This window comes from Sander lucioperca, chromosome 17, assembly GCF_008315115.2.
Source record: "Sander lucioperca isolate FBNREF2018 chromosome 17, SLUC_FBN_1.2, whole genome shotgun sequence".
NCBI classification, from domain to species: Eukaryota; Metazoa; Chordata; class Actinopteri; order Perciformes; family Percidae; genus Sander; species Sander lucioperca.
This window is the reverse complement of record NC_050189.1, coordinates 26,867,440-26,893,846: the sequence shown is the minus strand read 5'-3', so window position 1 is coordinate 26,893,846 and position 26,407 is coordinate 26,867,440. Positions and strand designations below refer to the sequence as shown.

Below are 26,407 nucleotides of genomic sequence, written 5' to 3'. Positions count from 1 at the left end.
GACCGCCGGCTGGTCACGTGATATCGGCTACAGAGTTCCACGACGCCGAGCAGCAGTTGCTAGTTGTTTAAGTCGCTACAGAGCTTTGTGACGCCGGATACAGACCTCCGTCACAGCTCGGTCAAATCAGCGTCAGTTAGGAGATGTGTTTAGCCGCTAACGAGCTCTGTGACGCCAGCTACGGTGCTCAGCATGGTGCTCCGCATGGTGCTACGTCAGGTCAGCGGTAGTTGGTGGTTCAGTTAGCTGAGAATAGGTGACTGTGAGCCGGGTACAGAGCACCGCAAGCTGCTGGTTGTTTCGGCGGAGATTACTGTCAAGTTTAGGCAAGAAAAAATTAGCGTTATGCAGCGGTGAAAATTAAGTTTGGGCACCGAAACGACTAGTTAATTTTAGGAAAAGATCGTGGTTTGGATTAAAACACTCCCAAGGAACACACATTTCCAGGGTGAAAGTCTTTTGTTTTCCTCAGGAAGCAAACTCCGCTCCCTGGCTTGAAAGTCCCGTGTTTTAACCCCCACCCATCCACCCCGACATTCTTCTTTCATCCTCTCCGTGGCCAGCTATGTTCTTATACAGCGGCAGTCAATGTCGTGCACACAGCAAAAAAAAACTTGGAAATCATACGAATTACAGTGCTTATCTTTTCGTAGCTTTTCGAACGTATTGTTCATGAGAACAGGCTGAAAAATCATAGGCCTAAGGATGAATGTGTGGAGGTTGAATAGAGGTGTGTATGGAAGGTGTAACTGAGAGACATTCGAAAAAATGAGTTAACTTGGCTCCGACAACTGCACTATGAATCATCATATCAACACCTTCAACTGACCTACATCACAACTACTGACAGCTGAGTGTACGTGCATGCGTGCGTGCGTGCGTGCGTGCGTGCGTGCGTGCACTGCCGTGGTGGATTATGCATCTGGAAAAAATTACGCATGCATATCCCGGCTTTAAATAGGTCAATCACACACACACACACACACACACACACACACACACACACACACACACACACACACACACACACACACACACACAAGATGAAGACTAAAGCATTAATTAAAGATGGTTAGATGGAGGGATTTGCACAAAGTATGTACACAGAGGAAATGAGAAAAAAGTAACTGAGAAAAACTGACGAGAGAAGAAAGAGGGGAGAATGGTGTTCTGTCCTTGGCTTTGATCATTCCTTCTCTTTCTCCTTCGTTCAAAGTTCTTTCCTCAACTTCTCCTTTCTTCTTCTCCCATCTTTCCACCTGCTTACATCCTTTTTTCAGTTCTCTCCTCCACTCCTTTATTGTATTCTTCCTCTCCTCTTCTGTATCCCTCTTTGAATCTTCCCGTCGTGCCTCTCATTTCTTCCTGCAGTGTCCTCAATTACCGTACATCCCCTATTTTTTGCTAATAGCTAGAATTGGGTTTGGTAGTTTAAAAGTTATAAATATCAATTAAATAAATTCTGGTACTTTCTGTATTGCTGTATTGTACTGATATAACATAATATTGGTGCATACTGCTGTATAGTCTTATAGCTTATATTTAGTAGTTTAAACACTAACTTTCATCCAAAGACAAGACTGAATGTGTGTCATTCTTGTAAATACTAGTGAGTCCTTTAATATTGGGTATCTGCTGATACTAAGTCCGATCTGATACTTCATTTATTTATTGAATAAATATGTATCTGACACATTGAAAAAACAGCTGCAGCCTACTTTATCTGACACACCTTATTTTTCATGAGCTACTTGATCCAAATACTAAAGGTCCTGGTTAAAAAATAAATTATTGTCCCCCCGGAAAGCTCAGTTGGTAGAGCAGGCGCCCATATATAGAGGTACGCAGCGGACCCGGGTTCCTACCGCGACCTGCGGCCCTTTGCAGCATGTCATTCCCCCCTCTCTTCCCTTTCATGTCTTCAGCTGTCCTGTCGAATAAAGGCCTAAAAATGCCCAAAAAATAATCTTAAAAAAAAAGTTTCATTATTGAGAGAATGTGAAGAAAAGGTTAACAGTAAAAAGGGATTCCTGTAATCAGCTTAAAGTTGACGGTGAAAGTGACACTCAGTACCTGCTAAACATGAGAAGCTCCTTAATGATTTTTATACTGATCTTTGCTAATGATAATTAGCCACATATTTGAGCAAATCTGTGCATTTTGCCAACCTCAGAGTCTAAACTCAGAGTCAATCAGCGGTGCACACAAATATATTTTTCACATCACACACGATTTATTCAATATTCAGGTAAATATAAGTATCAGATCAGACTTAGTATTAGCAGATACCCAATATTAAAGGACTCGAATTGGAAAATCGCTAGTATTTACAAGAAGCTTCATGAATTTTCTTTATTTTCTGAGCCCACTAGATGGCACTCTCTGTTTCAAGGGTTAAAGTACACTGAACTATCATTCCTTGAGCCTTTTTCTTTAAACCAAGAGCATCATCAAGTGGGGTCAACAAATACAACTCATGGATCATGAAGCTTCATTTGGATATCACTAAAGGGACTATTTTGTGTCAATTGGTCCTTACAAATCTGAATGAACGGCAATGATATGTGGAGTTCGCCAAGGTTCCATTCTTGGTCCAGCCCTCTTCAACATCTATATGCTCCCAATAGGTCACATCTTGAAAAACAACATATCTTACTATAATTATGCAGACGACACACAGATTAACATCAGCATGAACCCAGAAGAATCAGCTCAGTCACAGAATAAGTGTATTGAACAAATTAGTGATTGGATGTCCCATAATTTTCTTATGACAAAACTAAGCCAATTATTTTTGGTGCCAAAAATGAATGATCAGATGTTAGTGCTCATCTTGAAACCCTAATGTTTAGAAGCTCAATAACCATGTCAAGAATCTTGGTGTAGTTCTAGACTCTGACTCCAATTTCAAAACCCAATTCAACAGAATGACAAAATCAGCCTGCTACCATCTCAACACAAGATTTAAAGGACTCACGTCTCAACAGGACTTAGAGAAACACTTAGAGAAACACAACCCTGTGTTCTTTTAAATCAAAAACTTTTCTGTTTGACATTGCTTTCCCTGAGGTCATTTAGAGATGGTCATTCCTACACCTTAATGCTTTTTAAGTCTTTTAAATTTACTTTTTGTTTGTGTTTGTTTTGTTTTTATGATTGTTGAATTACCTTTGTGTCTGAATCGTGTTATCATCTGTTACATCTGTAGTATTGCAAATTTATAAAAAAAAATACAGATGCACTTTGATGTTTTAGATATGCTACAACATGTACTAGACAATATACAACTTTCACATTGCAACTTGTCAAATCTGTTGTTTCCGCATCAAATCTGCACACCAAATCTGTCTTCAAAGTGTCCACAAGATCAGATTTACGCAGCAAGATTTACAGCAAATAAGATGGAAATTGTTTGTACATACTTCTATAACTTGGCTTGGTATGTAGTTAAGCCCATGTGGGCCAAAACAAGAAAGGAAATGAAATACAGTACATATTTTAGTTTTAGTTTAAAGGTTGGATAGGGTCCTGTTCTATTGCTGCAGATGTGTGTCATTATGTTGATACCCGAGTGGATCTTCTCTGTCAGCTCTGATCAAGCAGAGTATTGTCATCATCATCACAGGAGAAAACTGCATTTTTTTCACTGCATTTCACCTCATTAATTGGTGGAACATTATGCTGCTGCCAGTGTTGAAGTTGTATCTCTGTTTGGGACTGTTCAATTTGTTGGATTTGTATGACAGCTCTTTCAGATCTATTTTTTTAATGGATTTATGCCCATCAGGTTTAGTTAAGTTCTGATTGGGTTGAAAAAGTTCAAAAAGACACTGGTGACAACCCTGTCAATAACCGTATGACATGACAACCCAGTCTCACGGCAGTTCGTAAAATGTTCACATAATTTAATCTATTGATTTGTGTACATGAACATGTTTATCTCACTTTTTTCGTGATGGTCAGCACGTTTTTTAAACTAATGTATTTCAGTGGGAAGCATCTTTCGTGATCACAGCACGATTCTTTCTGCCAGTTGGTCTGCAGCAGAGAAGCTGTATACAGCTTTGCTATTATTGGTATTTTTAGCCCTATAACCGCTGTTTTAATCAACATTTATTAACCAGATCTTATCATGGTATTTCTTTTAATGTTATTATTTCGGTCTCATTACCAGGGAAGCTGAATTGCTTTGTTGTTTATTGATATTTTTAAAACTATAACGCTACATCTATCAACATTTATTTAGATTTCATCATGGTATTAATTTCTTTATTTTAATAATATTATTTCGGTTTTATTACTGGTGAAATATTACAGTATGCTGTAAGACGGAACACTATGGAAGCATGGTGGCCCAATGGTAAGCACTGTGGCTTCACAGCAAGAAGGTTCTGGGTTCGAATCCAGGTCATTCTGGGCCTTTCTGTGTGGGAGTTTGTATGTTCTCCCCATGTTTGCGTGGGTTTCTTCCGGGTGCTCTGGTTTCCCCCACAATCAAAAAAACATGTACTAGGTTGTCCAGTCAGTGCCCTTGATCAAGGCACTGGCTCAGATCTGGAGTTGGTCCCCAGGCGCTGTAAATGGCGGTCCACTGCTCCCTTCAGGGATGGGTTGAATGCAGAGAATGAATTTTGCTATGTGTATGTGACAATAAAGTACCTTTACCTTTTACTATGATATGATCCGAGCGGGGCGAATGAGAAGCCCATATCCCAAAATGCAATGCCGGCATTCATATCAGAGAATCGGACAGTGATCAGCGGGTCTTTAACGCCAGTATCGCTTCAATGTACATTTAATCAGTGGTTTTGTCACCAGCAACAACACATTGCTCAGCTTTGTTCCAGTAAGTTATGCACCGTAATAATGTAAAAATCAGCAGAATACTCCGGAAGTGACGTAGTAATTACCGCGCTTACCCTGAACCTAATCCAACATCTAAATAAATGTTGATAGATGTAGCGTTGTAGTTTTTTTTAAATATCAATAAACGACAAAGCAATACAGCTTCCCTGGTAATAAGACCGAAATATTAAAAGAAATACATATAAACCATGATAAGGTCTCATGAATAAATGTTGATTAAAACAGCGGTTATAGGGCTAAAAATACCAACAATAGCAAAGCTGTATACAGCTTCTCTGCTGCAGCCTGACTGGCAGAAAGAATCGTGCTGTGATCACGAAAGATGCTTCCCACTGAAATACATTAGTTTAAAAAATGTGCTGATATCACAAAAAAAAACACCTGAGATAAACGTGTCCATGTACATGAATCAATAGATTAAATTACGTGAACATTTCACGAACTGCCGTGAGACATGGGTTGGACATTAAAGCCTAAATGGGAGAAATGGCGGAAACACTTTTTAATAATCAATAACTATTTTATTTAGGTAATTACAATTAATCATTAACAAAATAGTAAATTGATACTTAATTCAACTTTAGTTAATAGTTATTTTACTGTTAACAAACAATGAAATTATGATTTATAATGTTTAAGAATTATTAGTAATTATTTAATGTTATTTTATCATTAGTTTAGTGTAATATTAAATACTAGTTTATAACTTATAGATAGATAGTTGATACTTTGTCAATGTTAATTGTTTTGTCTAAACATTATTTGGATGGCTATTATAAAGTTGCAATGCTTATCTTTATTATTTATTGAGTAATAAGTAATTTATACAGCTTCAAGTAACATTCGTTTGGTCCCATTACATTTTATTTTAGTGATCTATTAAAGAGATGGTTATTGATTATTTGTGCACTGATAATAACTAAATCTAAATAGTGTTTATAGATGGTTTACAGAATATATATTAACCATTAACAAGGTGTTATAATTATCAGTTGCAACTTAATAACTATCCAAATATTGTTTATTGACGGTTTACAAAGTATTTTTTTAAAGGTTGACAAATAATTTGGTCATCATTAATAAATACTACATACAATATATAAAATGTTATGATGTGTGCAACAATAAACTGTGAAAATAACACAAAATATAACATTACCAATAATTAGTATACATTATAAATCATAACTTCATTGTTTAACAGTAGACAGTAGAATAACTGTTAACCTAAGTTTAATTAAATATCAATTTACTATTTCATTATGATTATAAAGTGTTACCAAATGGCAATATGAAATAAAAAGACTTTTGCCAGAAACTAGTATATGTGATTGTTTCAAGTATATGTGATGTGTTTCCGTATATCAAAGTTGATCATCATCCTTTAATTTATCATGATTACCATGTACTTTACTCTCTCAGTACGACATCTAACACACCCACCCTATGGTGCAGCAGCAGCTTCATAGCCCAAGTCTATTCTGTCAACAGTAGGGAGTCGTGTGTGTGTGTGTGTGTGTGTGTGTGTGTGTGTGTGTGTGTGTGTGTGTGTGTGCGTGCGTGCGTGTGCGTGCGTGCGTGCCTGCCTGCGTGCGTGCGTGCGTGTGTGTATGTGAGATACTAATATCTCTCTGTAGGTGTACAGGCTGAGATTGTTGTGCACGTTGATGTCCAGCTTTATTTTAACAGTGTTCTTGTGTTTGCTGCTGTGTTGACAGCTCAGTTTCGCCCTGGGACTTCTGTCTGATGAGCCTGCATGGTTTGTTTGAGGCCCTCTACACCAGCTTGTGTTTGATGGAGAACACTGAGGGGACCAAAAATAGTTTGTGCTTTTAGAAATTAAATGGATGGAGGACACTGCTGATCAGCTGTCTACAGTGTTCACAGTCTCCAAATCTAACTCATCTAATCTAACTCATCATGTGTTATATTAACACATGATTGTGCATTGCACATATTCTTCATACTTCATACTGCACCCCATGTAGGCTGAGGCCTTTGCAGCGGCCCAGGTTCAAATCCAACCTGCGGCCCTTTGCTGCACGTCATCCCCCATCTCTATCCCACCTTTCCTGTCTATCCACTGTCACTTTGAAATACTGTAAAGGGAAAAAAGCCCCCAAAAAATAATTTTCTTTGTCTTGCTGAATGTCCATGTCTATAACAGATCATATTCTGTATTTCTCCATGGTTAAAATGCCATCCAGAATGAGTTAAATTACTAAGGAGCATATTTTATATTTCCATTTCCTACATTCACCTGTAAAGTTAATCCCTTCCAAATGGTTCTTAAGACCACAACTGGGCTGTGGGTTTTTGTAGTTCAACAAGACCAAGACAACATTTTGGTTGTGTTCACTTTCATTTTGACGTCCATAAAAAAGTATTTTAGATAGTCTTTGTTTCTTTGCCCAACTGGATTTGGACATCAGTTGCAGTGATGATGATGATGATGATGATGAATATAATAAGAATAATAACACATTTTATTTTAGGGCGCCTTTCATGACACCCAAGGTCGCCTTAAAATGCACTAAACACAGTATTTATAGAGGTAAAAACAGTGAAACATGAAGTGACACCAGCACAGACAATCACAAAACAAGAGACATAAAGTGAACATATGTGTGATGTTTCTGTGTTCTCACATCTCAGCAATAAATTTGGTGAGAACGGTGTTTCAATAACTAATATAAACTAGAAAACATCTTGTGATGGGATCACACCAGCCATGACGCTAATTCGGGCCAAGGGTGTTAAGTGGTGAAAACAATAACAGTGTCACTGTCGTGGCTAATAACTATCGCTAAATCTAATAAAATAACTGCTGAAGAAATGTCACTGTTGGTTTGGTCTTATAGATTACATCAGTGAGAGGTCCAAAGGCCAGTCATGAGTCTTGTTTAAGTGTTTTAGATGCTAAAACTACACAAAATGTTAAATATGTGTATTTGTAGTTGCATTACCAGTGTTTTCGGAGTATTTCCCTGTAAATCAAAGTACTTACCATCAGCTAGGTATGTAGGCTCCAAAGGAACTGCATGGGCCTGTTGAGGAACAGACAGAGACAGAGATGAACAAAATAATCAATGATTTTGTACACCACTATGGAAGCACGGCTTCAGTCTAAAGCAGACGGGTCAATAAAGGAGTTATCACAGTGGAGGCTGTGAAGTTGGACACACACACACACACACAGGAAAACCTTGCAAACCAATGTTATTGACCAAATAGAACAATTCTCACACAGAGCAAACGTCAGTCCACTAAACAACTATAATTGCTTACACAGGAAAACACGAATGGATGAAAAAATTTATTTGGAGACAGTTCATAACTTTGAAAATGCTGAATCATAGCTAAACAAATACACTGTTTCTTATTTAGACCAAACATAAAAGAAAGAACAAAGAAACTGATTAGAATACAACTCAAAAAGTGAATTACTATCATTTGTTTGCTATTTTTAGCCATATTTTTTATTTTTATCTTTACCTAATTAATTTATGTATTTGTATAGCATTTATTGGAGGTTGCAATCTTAATCTCATTGTACTTTACAAACCCAGTGAAATGACAGCTCTTGATGTGTTCCAACAGATAAATACAAAGGAATACAAATTTCTCAATTGAGACAGGACATGTGGTTTACAGATCATGTAATGTTGTATGTGATGATGTATGCTGTAGATAAAACCCAATAACAAAGAAACTCAAAAACATGACATTTAACTTTAGTTGGACTTTAAGCTCGGACAACTAACACCTTTATGATTCTTATTGGCGGAGTTGAAGTAATAAATCCAAATTTAGCAGTGCCTTCTCAGGGTGTTGTCAAAGTTAAACCTTAGTGTCGCGAGAACACATCGTCCTTACCATTTCCCAGGCGGCAGGGTCATGTTTGAAGAGTGAGTGTGTGAGCTCCACTGACACTCTCTTCCTGTAGTCTGAACTCTTGTCTTCCGAAATTCGGAACAGCACTGCTGCTGCATACGTGGCTGCAGGGAGAGGGCAACGCTACAGTCAGTCAAAAGGCTCACGTCACCCAAAACATGAATATTCAGTTCCTGCAACAATTTGCAATTGTGTGATTATAAGAATGATTAGAAATTGATCATAAGAACTATTACAAATTTAAATAATCATCTTAACATTTTGCTGTATTATTTAATTGTTTTGTTAATATATGTTTTGTGAAAGAGGGGCAGATTATATAATGCCAGGATCAGACTACACATCAGGGTTCAGCCCGATTTTGACCCGACAGACACGTCGCAGACAAACGTTCAAAGTCGTGCCCGATCATGAGGGTCGGGAACGTCTTTACCTCTTGTAGTGTGACATAATCAAAGATCAGCGATCTAAAGTCTGGGACGCTTCATGACCACAACGCACAAAGTCTAGCATGTCGACATTTTTTGTCTTTTTCCGCCTAGTGTGACATGTTCTACGACAATTTCCTTGACATTGACCAATAGGAAGAGAGAGTACTCGCCCCCCGAGAGAGTTCTCTCGCACACATATGTAAACATGGCGAAAAGAAGGAGAGACCTTACTGCTGCTGTCCGGTGGAGCAACAAGACAGAGGAAAGATACACACAGTGCCCATATAGGCTTATTTTCATGGCAGGGTTCATGGCAGCATTGCACGCTAGTGGACTAGCCACAAGAAATTATCAGTTTCTCTTCACTGACCACTGACAAGCTAAGAAAACAGGCTACACCCTCCCAGCACCACGATGGCTGCAGCTGATTGCACCCTACACGTAGGGATTTCAAAACAGGTCTTAATGGCAGCTCGTTTGGAAAACAATCTCTTATTTTGCGAAAATAGTTCACCGAAATGTGCTTCTGAAAACATTTTAGGTAAGAAATAGGATATGCAGTTGCTAAATCTGTATTTATTTCAGATCGACAATAATTTATACTCTTTATTGATCCCCAATGGGGAAATTACAATTTACACTCTGTTGTTATTACACACTACACACAGGCCTGAAATACATACACACACACACACACACACACACACACACGCACACACACACACACACACACACGCTCAGGTCCTTTTACATGCACTAATGGAGAGATGTCAGAGTGAGTGGGCTGCGACTGCTGAACAGGTGCCCTGTGGGTTTGGTTCGGGGTGGGTTTGGTGCCTTGCTCTTGAACCAGCGACCCTCCGGTTCCCAACCCAACTCCCTACGGACTGAGCTACTGCCACCCCCCCTGAGCTACTGTCACTCCCTGGCGGTCGATTTAAAAGATTTTTGTACGTTTGAGAGGCTGCCGCTCCTCCAAAGTGTCGACCTATGAACTTGCGTCAACCTATGAACTTGCCTGTGATCTTGATGACAGCACGCAATTCAGTCTGGGGGCTGGTTGGTGTCATACTTGTAGAGTTGCCACTCTCGTCCAAGAAACAGCAATAACTGCTGTTTTCTTCAAATAGCAGCTAGCTAGCAGCTAGCCACCAGCCCGTCGTGACCCGGGTCCCTGGTGCTGGCTCTAGTCTGTCTGCGGAGCTGGCATGATCAGTGACTGCACAACCCTTTCATGCATTCATTTTTTACTTTTTTTACTTTTTACACATGTCCACTGGCGTGGACAGCATGCATTTCAGTTTTAACTGAAGAAATAATTTTTGGGGTAACACTTTCTATGAAGCCTGTCTCTATAATGCATTATAAACAGATTTATAATGAGTTTATAATCTGCTTATAGCGATGTATAAATATAGTTATAAGCACACTAAATAATCATAACGCTTTAACAATAATCATAACACATTATAAACCATTTTATAATGACTTTTAAGGTCAAGTATCATAATACTAGTCACTCCCTGACTACCATTTTCTTTCCAGGATTATAGTGTATTATAATTCTCATAATTTTAATGCATTATAATCATTTTATAATGCATCATATTTGGCCAGATGTCCGGTACCTTTTGCTTTCTTTGTGTTGTAATTTTAAACTCTGGTGGATTTATGAGGACTATGGTTAACTGCTCCTCAGATCTCTGCAGGGTAAATCCAGACAGCTAGCTAGACTATCTGTCCAATCTGAGTTTTCTGTTGCACGACTAAAACAACTTTTGAATGTACACATGTTCCACCAAAACAAGTTCCTTCCCGAGGCTATTTAACAGAGGCACCGGGCCTGCAGCCGGTGCTTAGCGCCGCCCATGACGATTGTGATTGGTTTAAAGAAGTGCCAATAAACCACAGCATGTTTTTCTCCCATCCCGGAATGCTGTGTGGACTAGGCAGACCCTCCTCCGCAGTGCTGTGGAGGAAGGTCTGGCAAAGCGAGACAAGGTGCCATTAAACCATTGCAGAAATAGAGGACCCAAAAAGATGATCTAACTTAAAGAGCTCCAGTCGAAGCTCAAACGATGGAAAACCATATGGAAATCATGATGGAAATATGCCATTTCTGTTTGTTTCATGTATTAATTTGAGGTAGGTTACAGTTGCTAATTGAGTGTGTGTGTGTGTGTGTGTGTGAGATGCAGACATTAAACAAATACAATTTGTGGCTAACTTGTGGAATATTAACTTAGTCAAGCTATTTTTGTTTATCTGCTGCATACGTATGTTTAGCCTTATTTAAGTTAAATAATTTTGTTAGTGTAAGTACAATAGTAGTTACATGCATTTGCCAAGTTGTATTGTTCACAACATTGTGTATTGAATTTGTTTCTGTTCTAGAACCACCTTCACACACATACACACCCACAAGTGTATAAGAAAACTTATTAGGATTTAAGATTCAGCAGTGGAGTTAATGTTTATGCATTCATACCGATGTTCCACAGCAATCACAATCTAATTAACCGGCTATCCCAGACAACATTTTAAAACCGACGTAACCCTGCCACTATTTTTAGTCTCTTAAGTTGAGTGAAAAGCTTGGATGTTGGTGTTACATGCTTCATGTACGTTATGATTTGTTTGCTAAGTCTGTTTCCATTGAACGTTCTCACATTTAGTTAGATCATATTAGGTGTGTTAGCCTGAAACATCCTAACATGGAAGAGCACGCATTGGTTAATATCTAGTTGTTAGCTGAGATGTGCCTCTGAAGCAGGAAAGGAGAGAGAGACTTACCGATTCCCTCGTTGTTGGAGTGCAGCAGCTCCATGAGTGGTGCTGACGCTCCCTCTGCATCGATGAGCTCTGCAGACTGTTTGTCCAGGGCCAGCTCGCACAGGACGCCCGCCGATACTCGCTTCACGTTCTCCACGTACGAGTACAGCAGCTGGACACACACACACACACACACACACACACACATAGCCAAATGTATGTCTCTCAGTTACACCTTCCATAGACATAAATAGTGTGTAGGTGTGGCGGACATGACTGTATGACACAACATGTTTCTATGTGTTCTGAATGTCCACACGACTGTGGACAACTTTACACGACTGAGTGTAAAGCCTGCTGTGATAAGCAGCAAAGTAAGTATATTTCATTCATTACATTATTTTTATCTGCAAGGGGATGGTTGATCAGCTGCTTCATTACATGCAGTCCGTAGTAAAACCGATGATGACATTTGATATTTGGGGATGGACGGTACTTGTCTCGATCAACTGAAGTACATTTCCAGGATAACTGCTTGACATCCGGCGCAATGTCCCTCACCTTTCGCTTTCTGTGTGTTGCCATTCTCAAACTCCGTTTGATTCAGGAAACAAAAACAAACTTCAAGCTAGCAAGCTACATGCTGAAAATGGCAAGTTTTGAAGAAAAGGCCTGCTTTCGGTGAAAGAATGTAAACAGCATTTACTCTCTAACTGGGACGTTTTGGGACCAATTAGTACAATACACTGGTAAGCGCAAATGGCGTTTAACCATGTATCAAGCTAATTTAAATAGCTCACGTTGAGGGCTTGACATTTGCCAACAGTGCCTGTGTTACCCACCACTGCCGAAATCTACCTGCATTTGGCACGTAACACAGTCACTCTCACTAGGCACTTTGGCGGGTGGCATGCCTTTATATTGTAACACTGTTGGCTGGAGTAGCCTACTGTGCCACCGCCCAACACAGGAACGCAGCTGTGACCCAGAGTGCAGCGGCAGCCCACGACTGGAGTACAGTGGCCCGTATGGCACATCAGACCAGCAAGCTGCGGCAATTCCTTAAAATATCCCCCAGAGCTCCGTTCAGCGCGCGTGCATGCGACATGGCAAGCCGAGGCAACAGTTGTGTTTGTACAGGTCATGGACTGCATAAGATATAGGTTAGTAGAATAAGTACAGAGAGAGCGTGCAGCAGGACAATTTAGCAGGACATTTGGTCTGTGTGCTCCACTTCCCGTCACCGAGGTGCTAAGTTACACACAAGCGCTCAAAATCACTTTCAACTGCTTTCAACTAATCTTCTCCACCCCTGCCAGGGGCGGATCTACCAGGGTGGCATAGGTAAAAGAAAGCCTTGCCACCCCTGCTGCCACCCCAGTTGGCAGCAACGAATTAAAAGTTATGGCCAATTTGACAATTTACGAGTGCAAATCTCCAATGTCCGACTGCAGTCAGTCAAAAACAGTTTGCTTCCCCTCTCACACATCTGCCACTCATCACCTGTGTCTTACCTTTATGCCTTTCCTGTGATAATGCCCCTTACTTCTATCATACTTCTATCTCCTATTAAGTGAGATCACATTGTATGGTCACTTATTCCTAATAAGAACTGTTTCACATGAAACCTTAAATGCAGGACATTGATTGCATGAGATTAAGTTTGTCTGTATGAGTTTGTAAATGGCAGCCTGTGCCCTTTTGTAGTGTGTACATACTATTTCTCATCAAACTGTGACAACTGTGATTAAATTCAGTATATATACGTCTGCCATATGTTGCCACCCCTCAAAAATTCCTGCCCCCCTCTCGCCACCCCATAAATATTTTTCTAGATCTGCCCCTGACCCCTGCACCACCTAGCTTATGCATAATAAGCTACTCTTTTCATGTCTGTGTCTTATTCGGTTGCATGTTTTCATACAAAAAGGAGCTTAACACACATAATCAGAGCTGAATATTTGATGACTGCAGTGTTATGTAGTCTTGACTTGGGTGTTTTCAGTGCTCATTTACATTTAAAAGGGCTGTAAATCTGGTTCTTCAAGTTAATTGTAGCAAACCATAGTCAACTTTATTCAAATAAAACTTAATTTTTTCACAGATTAGCGGCTAGTGAAGATGCTGAGTGGCTAGTAGCTTTTGGAAAATCACTAGCCACAGTGGCTGGTGAGCAAAAAAGCTAATGTCAAGGCTCACGTTACTGGAGCTTAGCGTCGCCCAAGACAGTTGTGATTGGTTTAAAGAAATGCAAACAATCCAGAGTTTTTTTTTTCTCCTATCCCAGAATGCATCTGTGATGTAGTTAGACCGTATCTCCACAGCGCTGTGGAGATAGGTCTAGCTATGCGAGACTAGGACGGGATGTCCCGACAAATATCAAAAGTGCTGCTGAATTGTTCTTACCCACATTCTTTCGATTTCAAATGGTCTTGTCATTTTAACTACACACAGGTTTGTGGGTTTTCTGCAAAAAGTGGGCAAAAAAGCAAGATATGGGGAATACCTGACACAGTGTTGCCAACTTAGCGACTTTGTCGCTAGATTTAGCGACTTCTCAGACACCCCCTTAGCGCGGTATTTCTCTCTTGTGGCCGCCAAAACAGTCACCTCTCTCTTCTGTTCTGTGACTGAGGAGCAGCCCCTCCCCTCTCTGCTCTCTCCTTATGTGCAGCAGCACTGCGCAGGCAGGTAGAAGGGGAGGGGGGACAAGTTGCGGGGGCCGGTGTAGGTAGGACAGACAGTGGGACGCGACGGGAGAAAGACGCCGCTGAGCTGGCCTGCCTGGCTCTGGGCAAGCCAGCCTTCTTTGAGATTTGTTTATCGATATTTCTCCCTCCCTTTGTAGAATTGCTTTTTTTTTTTTTTTTTTTTACTTCAAATACTGTATAGGCTACCTAAGTAATAATTATAATTTGATATAAATTCCCGTAGTGAGTTTGTGATTATTTGGCTATTATTTCTCTTTCTTTCTATCTACCTTGCTGACACATCCACTAAGCTTTATGCAAATGATTGCACAAATATGCAAATGAGCATATGATGTCATCTAGCTACTTTTAGCGACTTTTGGAGCTGGTGTTAGCTACTTTTATTGGAAAAGAGTTGGCAACAGTGACCTGACGATCCGGCAACCCGCTGTACTACACACTGTCAGCTAGCTGCAGCTTTGGCAACAGCAGTAGAGTCTGAATAGTGATGAATTAACGATGATTTGAAGCATTAAGTATTTATAGTTAAACATTTCAAACATTGCAGAATTAAAAAATCTTTACTGGATATAATAAACATATATTTTATTTAAATTTCCATTGGCTAAATTGTGATCTTTTCTCATTGACATGTCATTCCAAACATTTATCATCTTTTTTATTACTGTGCATATTTAATAATTTTGGCAAAAACTGTTCCTACCAAAGTTTAAGGTAAATACTGAAAAAAACAGCGGGCTGCTATATTAATGTTCTGAATGTCAAGAAAACAACAATATCGCCCTTGCGTTGCGTGTGGTAGGAGACGATTCTTATCCATCAAAAATATCAGGCCTGGAATAGGAAAAGCAAGAAATAGATTTCCACCAGTGAGAGCCAAATTCCGACCTCCTACTACATCCCTCAAACAACTTTCAGTAGCAACTGCAAACTGCTCAGGACACAGATAAAAGAAGAAGGTAGAAAAAACCTTGGTGCTAGATCACGTCAGCTGTTGCCGTAGTTCATTTAGCCTGATACCTTCATTTCATATGCATGTTGTAGCATGCATGTGAGTGTACCTGTACAAACAGTGGAATGGTCTGCATGCTAGCAATCTCTCCTCTGTTTATGGGGTCTCTCGCCAGAATATGAAGCGCTCCTGTGCAGCCCTCTACTATTTCCTCCATGCGAACACCATCCTGATCACAGAGACAGACAGAAACACAAAGGCAGAGAGACATCAAAGGAAGCAAAAAGGAAGGAAACTTGCCCCCCAAATGGAGTGGAAAGGGTAGCCTTATATAGCAATTTGGGTGCATTGATTATGCTAATGATGAAATCTAATAATGAAAACCTTTCTTAATTGTGTTAAAGCTCAAAGATATTTTCATAACTCAATCTGTTGTAATATCAAAGCTAATTACAGTTGCTCATCAATAGGGTTGGGCATCGTTTCAATATTAACAATTCTGATTCCAATTCCGATTCTTCCTTTTGATTCCGTTTTTTATCGATTCTCGATTCCCATTATTTGAGGGGTGGAGTTGAAACAGGTCACATGCTTATTTCACATTTTATTTTAATTCACTGGTGATTTACAGTTTTACCGGGCTTTTTCAACATAAAATAAAGCCACACTTTAGAGCGCTGCTTACTGTGCTCCATGGCTGCAACACAACAAGTGCCTGGAAGTATGGTGGCCACCCTTAAACCAAAACTTGCACGTGTTAAATTTGGAACCGATAATCAAATTTGAAACCAAATTTTCCAAACGATTCCAATAAAAAAACGATTCCATTGGAATCGTAATTTTGGAAAAGATTCCGAGTAGGAACCAGTTCACGATGCCAGATCCTACTTATCAAGTGGGTTGAGCTCCTGTGTCCCCTTGCACAAACACTCTGTCTGTGAACAGCTATGCTCCTTTTGGTTTTGCTGTAAGCATTCACTGCCTCCATGTAGCCACAAAGCTTTTTATCTTAATTTGCTATTGTTCTCTCAGTATCGATTACAATGAATAGGGGATGCTTCACTGATTATTGATAGGCAACTAATGAGCATTAGCTCCCATGTGCCAAATTTGCAGTTAATTGGGATTTATAAAGGGAGAATGCACTATTGTGTAATAAGAAGCCTTCTACACACAGTCCTTCTCTCCCCCTGGCTTCCACCCTGTGTTATTTTGTTACATTTAAGATTATTTATTTGGCATTTAAGCCTCCATTTGATAGGACAGCCCAGACATGAAAGGGGAGGGAGAGAGGGAACGACATGCAGCAAAGGGCCGCAGGTTGGAACAGAACCTGCAGCCACTGCGGCGAGTACTGAGCCTCTGTACATGGGGCACACGCTCCACAAGGTGAGCTACGCAGGCGCGCTGTTTCATTACATTTAGTTTATCATTACACTCATTTCCCCTATTATGTCAAAACAAAATATTTTTTGTTACAATTCATGTGTGGTCTCCCCTTCTTTGTCCAGCATTGAGCCAGGTTGTGGCATATTAAAGGCTCGTCCAGGATCAAATTAACCATTTTAAACAAAGACAAATTTTGAAGTCTATTTGGATTGTGCAATAAGGTCGGCCTGCTTGGCTATTTCGTGGAATGACTGTAAGGATTCATAAAGAATATGTGTACACCATTTACCAGCTAACTCGGATGTGCTAGCGTGTTTGCCCATCGTATTTGGATAAAGCATATTTCGCTGGGCAAGATAAAGACACAGAAGAAAAAAATGCTGCTGGCAATGATAGATAGAGAGAAGATAGAGATAGATAGAATTGCCAACATTTCGGGACTGATTGGTGGGGATTGCTATGGACGAAAGTCACATACGGTGATACATTGGTAAGAGCAAATTACGTTTAACCCTGTATACAGCTAATTTGTGTGTGTGTGTGTGTGTGTGTGTGTGTGTGTGTGTGTGTGTGTGTGTGTGTGTGTGTGTGTGCGTGTTTGCGTGCGTGTGTGTACTTGGTCCAGACCTGGTATGTTTGCTGTGCCGAGGAGGCGTGTCTCTGTGTGTCCTGATGAGCCTTCAGCAGCAGGTTGACCAATCGTGGAATAGCTCCTGCCTCCCTCAGGGGCGCCTGATTGGCCGGGCACAGCGCCAGGTTCCGGATCAGACCAACCGTAGCCTGGGAAGAGGACAGACATCAAAGACCTTTCTCTACAGGATGTTCCAGGGCCTATTTGGGTCAGCTTTAAAGGAAACTTTACCTGTGGTGGTGCCTCCAAATGGATTTACTGTTTGGAACTTCAGCCAACTGCATGCACCGCATTAATGTTTACCAAGCAGTGCATAATGCATCATATCAAAGGAAACCACAGGGATGAGAGGAAAAAGATCTAACAGCTTTCCGTGGATGGAGCTCTCGCTCATTGCTGAAGAGACAACTGGGCCACAGGAGCTCAGTGCTGTCTCACTGCTACACAAGTTAAATACTGATATGCTAGAGAAGCTCTGCTTTTACCTTTCAAGCACTACATGCTTAGTCTTTCAGAGGGAATAGCATCAGTGCAAAGCATGTTGGGAAAGTTCCCCAAAAGTGTAAACACATTACAAATGCAGGGGAATTTGGAAATCAGGGAAAACACTCTCTCCTTCTCTCTCTCTCTCTCTCTCTCTGACTTCCTTATAAAGTCACATTGTCTATTTCTCCATTCCACATCATTAAACTCCAATACCTCAGTTCATTAATATAATCTGCCGGAGTTGGCAGGGCTGTCCGACTGAGGGAGAGAAGAGCATGAGTGTGTGTGTGTGTGTGTGTGTGTGTGTGTGTGTGTGTGGGCGAGTGAGAGAAGGACAAATTGAAAAGGGCCCATTTCACGTACTAGGAAGGCCTATTAGACAGTGACAAAGAGAAATCGAGAGCAGATGTAAAGGTGTGGGTGCTAGAACAGTTTTGAGTCAGTGTTTATGCACAGATATTTTTTTTTTTTGCTTTCTGAGCCACATTCTGAACCACACCAACAATGAATTGATGCTACTAACAAGTATTGTGTATGTATTAAAGCCTGACATATATCCTTCCTCTGTGCCATGGAGCTCCATTGTTGTTCAAAAACTATTAAAAACACATCAGTGAGACACACTGTTGCACTGGCTGACATGTTCCTTCATTACCAGGAACACACAATGCAGTTTACTTTTAATTCTACTAGACCATCCTGCTGCCAGAAATACTCACTGATGCAACAGAAGAATCCCCCAAAATTGATTGATTCCTCCTGTTTTGATTAGCTGAAAACTACAGTGGTCATCTGTTTTAGGAATTCCCTGAGCCTTTTTTTATGTGGTTTTTTTTTAAGCTGTATGTCTTCAGTAGGAACCACTGGGCATGGGCCTGAGTGCCACAACTCAGGCCATTCTAGTGGAACAAGACACTAGCAACTTTGTAGGGTTGCATTTCACAATAGTGATTTTAGGAAAATGGTAATACCAGCATGCTAACCGTGACAATGCTAACATGCTGATGTTTTGAAGGTTTTACTTTACCAGGTTTACTATCTTGTTTAGCCCATTAGGATTCATTTTCGATGTTTACTGATTAGTACCAAACAAAGTACAGTGGGGGTTGATGGCAATGTCATTAGTTGTACAGGTATTATAAATCAAAGTTTTGGATATATTAATATTTTGTCCTGATGATGATGCTATCGGAAACGTTAAAGAATCACCAAACCCTCACCCCAACCCTCATCCACCTTCACTGGCTCCCAATTAAGTCCCGCATCACATATAAAATCCTCCTTCTCACCTACAAATCCCTCCATGCCCTGGCCCCACTGTACCTCTCTGACCTCCTCCATCCATACACCCCACCCCGAAACCTGCGGTCCTCAGACGCTGACCTGCTCTCCATTCCCCACACCAGACTCTGCACCTTCGGAGAGAGAGTCTTTAGTCCCTCTGGAACACTCTCCCTGCAGATATCCGAAATGATACATCCCTGGACATATTTAAAAAAAAACTCCTGAAACACCACCTGTTTACCACAGCCTACAACCTCTATTTATGTAAAGTGTCCTTGGGTTTCTTGAAAGGCGCTATATAAATAAAAGTTATTATTATTATTATTATTAGGATATTATGATGATGATTATGAATGTCGAGGCATTTAATGCTGCAACAAAAATGTCAACCTCATGGTGGCGCTTGAGGAAAAGCCAAAGTATCACAAAAATCCACCATAATCTGGGGACCATACATGTCTGTACAAAGTTTCTGACTGTCCCTCGAGTAGATGTCATGCTATTACACTGGATAAGAGAAAATGTTAACTTTAAAATGTAAATGTATGTTTTTCAACCTGGTCCCTATTTTCCCATATTTTTGTGAACAAGTGACCAATGGGAACAACATTTTTTTAAATAAGTCCAGTATTGGGCAAGAGCGCTGCAGTCAGCAGGCCGCGATACAGGCTGCATTGTAACCATTTAGAGCATTTGTGCAACGTCAATTTACGTCCACTATAAGTCCTTGTTTTTTATTATAAGTGTCTGACAACATTATGGAAGGGATCCCTACAGAGATAGACCTTCTTGTTTAAACACAAACCCTGAAAACGCCAAACTCACCAGACTCCATTGAAAGAAACAGTACGTTCCACCGTCAAAAAACGCAGTAAAAGGCTTCTGAACCAGACACTACCCAATTGGCCATGTTTCAGCAGTAATGTGACCTGAAATTGGGGAGAATTTAACAAATTGTCAGCAAAGACGACAACTTTTACTGCCGTTAGCATGTAGCTACTATAGTTAGCAGTGGACACTAATGGAATATAGCAGCACTTTCAACAGTCAAATATTGCAAATAAAGGCTTTTAAACAAAATATGACATAACCAGAAATGTTTCAGGAGTAATGTGGCCTGGAATCGGGGAGAATTTAATCATACTGGCAGCCAACATGACATTGTTTACTGCCGTAGCATGTAGCTACATGCAACAATGTTAACACCGCAGTAGCTTAAGAAAAACACTTCAGTAGTTCCCTGCCAAGAGCAGATAACCAATAATAGAAGTCCGGCTTAGAGTTGCATAATACTTAGACGACAGTAGAAAAAACTGTTAAAACCGGAGCATTCAGAACAGTCGGAAACGTTTTAGCTCACAGATATTTGTCTAAAATGTGTTAACCTCATTATTTGAATGTTTTGGCAATGTTTTACATGAATCATTATAACATTGTAAATATGACAGAAAATACGGAAAAGCATGATATGTCCCCTTTAACCCTTGTGTTGTCTTCCAGTTGACCATGAAATAGTTATCTTTCCAGGTCAAAATATGAACTTTTTTTGTCGCTTTTTGTAACGCTTTTTTTTTAAATTCATGGTCAATAAACCTAGTTTATATGATATTATACCTAATGTTTGAGTTAAAAAAAGCAGAAGTTATGAATTATTTTTCCTAATAGTTAAGATCAGAGGATGTTGAGTGAATCACACTGTATAGTTTAGTCAGGATACTGTTTTGAAACCATTTACAAAAAAATTCAAATGCTGTAAAATTGAATAAAACACCTAAGATGTAATGAAAATAATCATTAATTTTACCTGCAAAGAACACCCATACATCCATGTTATTTTTGGATAAAAGAAACCCATATTTCTGATATAAAAGAAAGGGTCAAATTTGACCCGAGGACAAAACAAGGGTTAAGGGTTTATCACAAACAAACCAGAGTGGTGATTGTTGGAACAGTGGAAGGACGAACCAAGACGGCTTTCGAGGGCTTTTTATTTAGTTTCTGTAGACTTTGAAAGAAGTGTGTTTTATAATGATAAAATTACTGTTCATTTAAATGGAGTTTGGTGGGTTTGGTGATGGTGATTTCAGGGCTGTTTTATGTTAAACAAAAAAGAACTTACTCTTTAACAAAAAGGTCGACCACTGTTGGGATCCATAGTGTTGTCAGACACTTAGAACAATAATCTGAGCATGTCAGTGGCAAAACAGCAGTTTTAGTTGATTTAAATTGAAGGTGCGCAATTGCTCATCAACGTTACATTGTAGCTTGTTTTGCCGCTGCCAACTGCAGTGGTCCTGCTCAATGACGACAGGCTTTTTATCCCACCACGAGGGTGTTCCATTCAAATCAGCTATAAACACTGTTGCCTTCAGAAAAAGTCAGACAACACATTGTAAACTATTTAATTTAAAGCATACTCTGGCCTTCAGAAGAATATAGATCCACCGTATCCTTTAATAAAATATACCAAACATCTCAATGCAACAGCGCCCTATAGATATGGGTGGCTTTTACTGCCAGTCTGTCTGTTATTGTGTTGACCTCCCCAGCAGGGGGCAGCAGTGCACTGAGCAGATGAACTGTGAAATTTGACATTTTAACTCAAACATTAAGTTTAATTTGCACATCTGAATGACAAAATCTGAGTCATGCTACACTGCGAGTGAAGAGGCTTTTAGTGTATTCTGGATCAGCAGATCTGAAACACACACACACACAAAGTGAAGCATTCCAATGCAAATTGAACAAATTTAGGCAATGAGAGCAAATCAGTTCACATGTAGATTTGTGTGTATGTGTGTGAGTAAATTGTTGTTGTTGCTCGAACTGCAACTGCAAACAAGGTCGGTTATGACTCTTTCTATTAGGAATTTTAAATTCATGGACTTTTGATATTTGCAAAACTTCCCTCGAGCCGAGAAAAGCGATTTAAAACCTGTGACGTCACCACAATGTAAAGTCTGTCTCACAGGGCGGGGCCAGCAGAAGAAACACTACTGCACATATTCTGTGGATCGCATATCACGATGTAAATCCGGAAGCTTAGAAGCTTTTTTGGCGTATGCGCCAAGCGAGCAACTCCATTGAACTGAATAAAGGCCATTTTGGGATCTGGTATGAAATTAATTTAATACATCCACGATCCTCCTGCGGTGACTTCTGCTTACAGTGAGGAACCTTTACTTTCAGTGAGGTGTGTGAGGTCTTTTTGCTTTTTTTGATAATAATCCCTGATGTCACTGCAAAATTTTGAGGAGCACAGTGGGGCAGAGAGACTGAGTGGACTGGTTATAGTGGGACAGAGAGACTGAGTGGACTGGTTATAGTGGGACAGAGAGACTGAGTGGACTGGTTATAGTGGGGCAGAGAGACTGAGTGGACTGGTTATAGTGGGGCAGAGAGACTGAGTGGACTGGTTATAGTGGGGCAGAGAGACTGAGTGGACTGGTTATAGTGGGACGTTGAGAATGAGTGGACTGGTTATAGTGGGGTAGAGAGACTGAGTGGACTGGTTATAGTGGGACGTTGAGAATGAGTGGACTGGTTATAGTGGGGCAGAGAGACTGAGTGGACTGGTTATAGTGGGGTAGAGAGACTGAGTGGACTGGTTATAGTGGGACAGAGAGACTGAGTGGACTGGTTATAGTGGGGCAGAGAGACTAAGTGGACTGGTTATAGTGGGGCAGAGAGACTGAGTGGACTGGTTATAGTGGGACAGAGAGACTGAGTGGACTGGTTATAGTGGGGCAGAGAGACTGAGTGGACTGGTTATAGTGGGACAGAGAGACTGAGTGGACTGGTTATAGTGGGGCAGAGAGACTGAGTGGACTGGTTATAGTGGGACAGAGAGACTGAGTGGACTGGTTATAGTGGGACAGAGAGACTGAGTGGACTGGTTATAGTGGGGCAGAGAGACTAAGTGGACTGGTTATAGTGGGACAGAGAGACTGAGTGGACTGGTTATAGTGGGACAGAGAGACTGAGTGGACTGGTTATAGTGGGGCAGAGAGACTGAGTGGACTGGTTATAGTGGGACAGAGAGACTGAGTGGACTGGTTATAGTGGGGCAGAGAGACTAAGTGGACTGGTTATAGTGGGGCAGAGAGACTGAGTGGACTGGTTATAGTGGGGTAGAGAGACTGAGTGGACTGGTTATAGTGGGACGTTGAGAATGAGTGGACTGGTTATAGTGGGGCAGAGAGACTGAGTGGACTGGTTATAGTGGGGTAGAGAGACTGAGTGGACTGGTTATAGTGGGACGTTGAGAATGAGTGGACTGGTTATAGTGGGGCAGAGAGACTGAGTGGACTGGTTATAGTGGGGCAGAGAGGCTGAGTGGACTGATTTTAGTGGGGCAGAGAGACTAAGTGGACTGGTTATAGTGGGGTAGAGAGACTGAGTGGACTGGTTATAGTGGGACGTTGAGAATGAGTGGACTGGTTATAGTGGGACGTTGAGAATGAGTGGACTGGTTATAGTGGGACAGAGAGACTGAGTGGACTGATTTTAGTGGGGCAGAGAGGCTGAGTGGACTGGTTATAGTGGGGTAGAGAGACTGAGTGGACTGGTTATAGTGGGACGTTGAGAATGAGTGGACTGGTTATAGTGGGGCAGAGAGACTGAGTGGACTGATTTTAGTGGGGCAGAGAGGCTGAGTGGACTGATTTTAGTGGGGCAGAGAGACTAAGTGGACTGGTTATAGTGGGACAGAGAGACTGAGTGGACTGATTTTAGTGGGGCAGAGAGACTGAGTGGACTGGTTATAGTGGGGCAGAGAGACTGAGTGGACTGGTTATAGTGGGGCAGAGAGACTGAGTGGACTGGTTATAGTGGGACAGAGAGACTGAGTGGACTGGTTATAGTGGGGCAGAGAGACTGAGTGGACTGGTTATATTATGCTTTGAGAATGAACAAGAAGAGAAGTTGAAACTAGAGCAACTTGGTTTTCTCAAGTGTGATCGGGCCCAAGGGGGAGGCTCGGCCTGGTCGGTCTCTCTCTCTCTCTCTCTCTCTCTCTCTCTCTCTCTCTCTCTCTCTCTCTCTCTATATATATATATATATATATATATATATATATATATATGTATATATATATATATATATATATATATATATATATATATATATATATATATATATATATATATATATATATATATATATATATATATCTCAGCAGGCATGATGACATCTCCTTTCACAACTACTTGGCTGGGATGATCATTAAATTCAGAGGCTGTTACTTTGGTATTGTTAGAAGACAGACGTTGCACAGACTGTAGCAGGTTTCTTTAAGGTTTTAGCTCACTTGCTATAGACTCTGTAACAAAGAGTTATGACTTAAAGATAAACTTAAAGAAGTGCCGCTGCAGTCTCCTCCCTCCTCAGACCGACACACAAAACAGACTCCACTAACGAGTTGGTTGGATGGTTATGCTACATGTTCTACTGCTCATACATAAGTAAATATAGCACCATGAAGACCTGGCATTTTATGGTCGATGTTGGAGAATAATGTAGCTCTCTCTCCACCTACACCATTCATGTTATAATGCATCAGCACTTGACAAGGAGGAGGGGTTGGGCTTGTAATTTGTCATAGTTCTTAGACCTTGCCATGTGCTTCTGGGGTTGCTCTCCAGGAATGGTAGTTGCCTCCTTTACTTCTCTTCTCACATTGTAAGCTGCTGCTTTATAATTGTTTTTGGTATCACATTTATCATGATCAACCAACATATTTCATGTTTCCAGACTGCATTCCTAACTTGTAGGCAGCAGTGCCTGTGTTTATGGCATTCAGAATAGTTCTGGGTATCCATTGTTTCTGGTTGTGGAATGATGTAACTGTAGTTTTGGGTACAGTTGCTTCTGTTGTTTTACAAATTAAATCTAACACAGATTCAATGAATCCCTTTATGTCATCTGTGACGTTGACAGTGGTGTCCTGGAACATGCTCCAGACTACGCTGTGTAGTGCAGACTGTAGGGCAGCCTCTAATTGCCTTGAACACATTTCCTGACCTCACTTGTCACTGGGGGCATGCACCACAGTTTGTTTACAAGCTTTGACCTCAGCAAGATGGCCACATGGTCGCTCCTCCCAAACGTGGGTAGCGATTCCGCTCTAAGCTTTATTCTTCCTATTGTGTTAATGAAGCATAACGTTTTTTTGCATTAAAAAATCAGTTCCTTTGTTCCTTGTTCCCTGAGGTAAAGAGCAGTCCGTGATAAGTTCCAGGCCACATCTTAGAACGTGGGATAGTGGCTCTAAAAAACTATTCTAAATTCAGTATTAGGTTCATCACCAAGTGGTAATGATGGCCAATTGAAGCTTCATGAAGCTTTACAAACCATTTTCTTAATTTTTTTGGAGCCTACTTGATGGTGCTCTCTGTTCAACAAAGGGTTGAAAGCACACTGAGTTTTCATTCCTTGAGCCTTTTTCTTTAAATCAAGAGCATCATCTAGTGGGGTCAACAAATACAACTAATGGTTCATGAAGCTTCATTTGAACATCACTACCAATTGGCACTAAGCCTTCCTTTGGACATGTATTTTTATGCACAGGCTGCAAAGTGCTGTCCACTTATTGTTGGTTTTGACATAAGGGCTCTGTGATTTTAGTGTGTACTGTATACATTGACATTTAATGAAGTTAAATTAACCTGATGGGCCAGATTGTTTGTTACACCAAATCATCTCAGAAGCTGTCATTAAAAACTGTTTGAGAAAGGGCAAGTGATTGGTGATTTATATGGTGCTAAAACAGTCTCATAAGTATTTGCAACTTGTAAAACACAATGCACAAATGAATGCAGAGTGATTCGTATCTGTAAATCTGTGTTGTATCTGTGCCTCTAATTTGTGACTTGTAAGAAACACAATACACAAATGAATGCAGAGCGATTTGTATCCGCAAATGCATATCTGCGTCCGTGCGCCTAATTTGTAACTCGTATTTCATCATTTGTAAATGAACTTAGTATTTTTC

General features: G+C 40.5%; 1 protein-coding gene across 1 annotated transcript in view; it reads right to left on the bottom strand.

Moving 5' to 3' along the window:
* LOC116052928 (junction plakoglobin-like) overlaps positions 1-26,407 on the bottom strand; it is a 142,346-nt gene that overhangs the window by 8,718 nt on the left and 107,221 nt on the right. The window contains exons 11-15 of the mRNA XM_031303775.2: positions 17,643-17,795; positions 15,736-15,855; positions 11,985-12,135; positions 8,743-8,864; positions 7,874-7,913 (exon numbers count right to left, since the gene is read on the bottom strand). Of these exons, the coding sequence (XP_031159635.1) occupies positions 7,874-7,913; positions 8,743-8,864; positions 11,985-12,135; positions 15,736-15,855; positions 17,643-17,795 (586 nt within the window). The remainder of the gene's footprint in view (positions 1-7,873; positions 7,914-8,742; positions 8,865-11,984; positions 12,136-15,735; positions 15,856-17,642; positions 17,796-26,407) is intronic.